Source organism: Zeus faber (assembly GCF_960531495.2).
Source record: "Zeus faber genome assembly, chromosome: 12".
Taxonomy (NCBI): Eukaryota; Metazoa; Chordata; class Actinopteri; order Zeiformes; family Zeidae; genus Zeus; species Zeus faber.
In genome coordinates this window covers 27,986,345-27,988,844 of record NC_137196.1, presented here as the reverse complement: position 1 = coordinate 27,988,844, position 2,500 = coordinate 27,986,345, and the positions used below count along the sequence as shown (strand labels likewise).

The following is a 2,500-nucleotide window of genomic DNA, read 5'->3' as shown; positions in this document are numbered from 1 at the left end:
AGCATCAGTGAGAAACAGATAACAGCCAAACGCGAGAGAGAGGGAGGGAGTGAGGGCGGGCGCGAGGGAGGGAGGGAGGGAGGGAGGGAGGGAGGGAAGAATGTGAGCGAGCAGGGGGTTTGCCCAGCCCGCCTTGGGACAGCCAGGCAGCTTTGTCTCAAAGTGACAGCTGGGAGAAGCTCCAACAGACCCGACCAGAGGAACAAGGAACAAGTGGACCTGCGAAAAGCAGCGCCGAGAGGGCGAGCGAGAGAGAGAGAGAGAGAGAGAGAGCGAGAGAGGGAGAGAGAGGGGGGGGGAGCATCCATCCACAGTGACTTCGGAACCACCGCCATGGCAGACTGCGTGAACGAGGACTCGGACTACTACCCGGGAACGGACGAGCTGGACTGGGGCTACGAGGAAGGTAAGGGGGCGGGGTCCGTCCCGGGGACTTTTGACCCCGGCACGTCTCCAGCGCAGGTCACCCTCCTTCAGTTTTTTCCGGGACATCAGAGACGGGATCCCCGTCAAAGCGCTCGCCGATGACTCACTTCCCCCGGGTCCTCGTCGACTGTTGTCAGTTACTTGGTAAACTGTCACCGCGGTGCAGCAGCTGGGTGGAGTGAGGTTGAAAGCGTGTCTCTGACAGGTGTCGGGTGGGGAGGGGCGTCGTCCCCCCGCTCAGGACCTGATGGTGTGGCCGTCTTGCACGGTTTCACGGACGATGACGTCACCCACCGACGTTTATTTCCATGTTGCTGAAAGTGTTTACTGACCACACGTCGGAACGGAGTGCAGATGAAAGAATGCAACTTATTTTACTGTTACTTAAGTCAGCCACGCCCCGGTGTATTTCAGAAGCCAAAAGTAACCGAAAAATACCTGCAAATTCTAGTTTTTCAATATATTTATCACATCATTTAGGTAAAACCTCTGAGATACTAACTTTAACCACGAGGCTTCTAATTAACATAATTTAATGATATAAATTGTGAATACACACATAGTTTTCCGCATATACATTCGGATAAATTGAGTATATTGGGGGTGTGTGTCCTTACATTTTAGGGTTTGGGAAGGCGTGGCAACCGTTGTGTTTAGACATGTTTACCGGGCACAAAACCGATCATTCTGCTGTGAATTATTAAATGAACGTCATAAAATTAGAAATTCACTGTTTTATACTGTATGTATATGTAGGAAATCTGCCTTTGCCATGCTTCTCTCCACATACACCTTTTATATCCTTTCTTCTGCGGTGCTCCGTGGATTGCACTGTGCCACTGACACTGTAAGTATTCTGAATGAACAGGGAAACACGCCGCGTGGTCTGGAGGACGCCGCCGCTGTCCTGGAAAAACCCCGTCGATAGAACAATCAGGAATCAGAGCTGGATCCTGTTTTCGTCTCCGGACGCCGAGACACGAGAGGGTCAATATCGGCAAAAAATCAGACCTCCCAAGGGGTCGCCCCAGGACAGCTGCGGCGGCGGCGGCGGCCTGAGCGCGCGCGCTTTTGTCAACCGAACGGCGGTTTTCAGGAGGAGCTGAAATCAGCGGAATCAAACCAAATTTGATGATTGATGGTGAAACTGTAACATTAAAAAGCGGGTAAAACCGAAGAGAAGGACGTGAATTTGGCCTCTGACGCCTCCTAAACACCTGACACGCTCCCCGCACCCATCACCAGCAGGTTACTAACCACAAGCTTGAACTAACGTATTAATACACTAACAGCCGCCATTCCTGCCCTTGGGACGTTTGGGTCCGAGCGACGTCCAGGTGACGCTGGAATTTGTCAAATCTCACCTGGCTTTGCTCAAATCCAAATACGTTTCATCATGACGCGGCTGACATGTTTTGTCTGTTTAAGTTTAAGCCGCTTCTGGGTGAAATGCACGACTAACTGTGATTCCTCCGCTGATAACCTTTCATCGTATCGGTTGTGGATCACCTCACCACTATTTTGTGATAAAAGCAAGAAAAATGTATTTTTTTTGCTCCACGCACCGGACTCTCGGGTGGGGGTGGCCCGGCGCGGTCACCTCGCTTGTCGAGAGCGACTGAGAAAGTGTTCCCGTTTTTTTTTGTTTGTTTTGTTTTGTTTCATTCAATGAGGAAAACGGAGGGAAATGCATGCGTCCACAATAAAAACGCAATGTTTTTATCGGTGACTTTCTGACCTGGGCGGGCCAGACGCACGTTCTGACGGGCGGGGCGTCGTCACGTGAGGCTTTTCAGGGACGAGTTTGTTTTGGTTCCAGGGGGGGCTTCAGGGAACGCACAATAAAATCATATTATCTCAAATAAACAGCAAAACTTTCGCAACTTCCCCTTAAAGCGACTCTGGAGCGCGATGCATCTTTATATGATCCGTTATTCATAATGTGTCATTTATAGCGCAGCTCGGGTGTGTGTGTGTGTGTGTGTGTGTGTGTGTGCGCGTGTGGAGTTAATAACCGTCTCATCTTTCACCTGATGGCACAAGTCATCACAGACATCTTTGTTTTAAAATCCTC

At 50.6% G+C, this 2,500-nt stretch overlaps 1 protein-coding gene across 1 annotated transcript in view; it reads left to right on the top strand.

Annotated features, from left to right (window-relative positions):
• Window positions 1–203: 203 nt before the first annotated feature.
• Window positions 204–2,500, top strand: part of ca8 (carbonic anhydrase VIII) — a 23,800-nt gene continuing 21,503 nt past the window's right edge. The window contains exon 1 of the mRNA XM_080011677.1: window positions 204–406. Coding sequence (XP_079867803.1) covers window positions 334–406 — 73 coding nt within the window. The 5' untranslated portion in view covers window positions 204–333. The remainder of the gene's footprint in view (window positions 407–2,500) is intronic.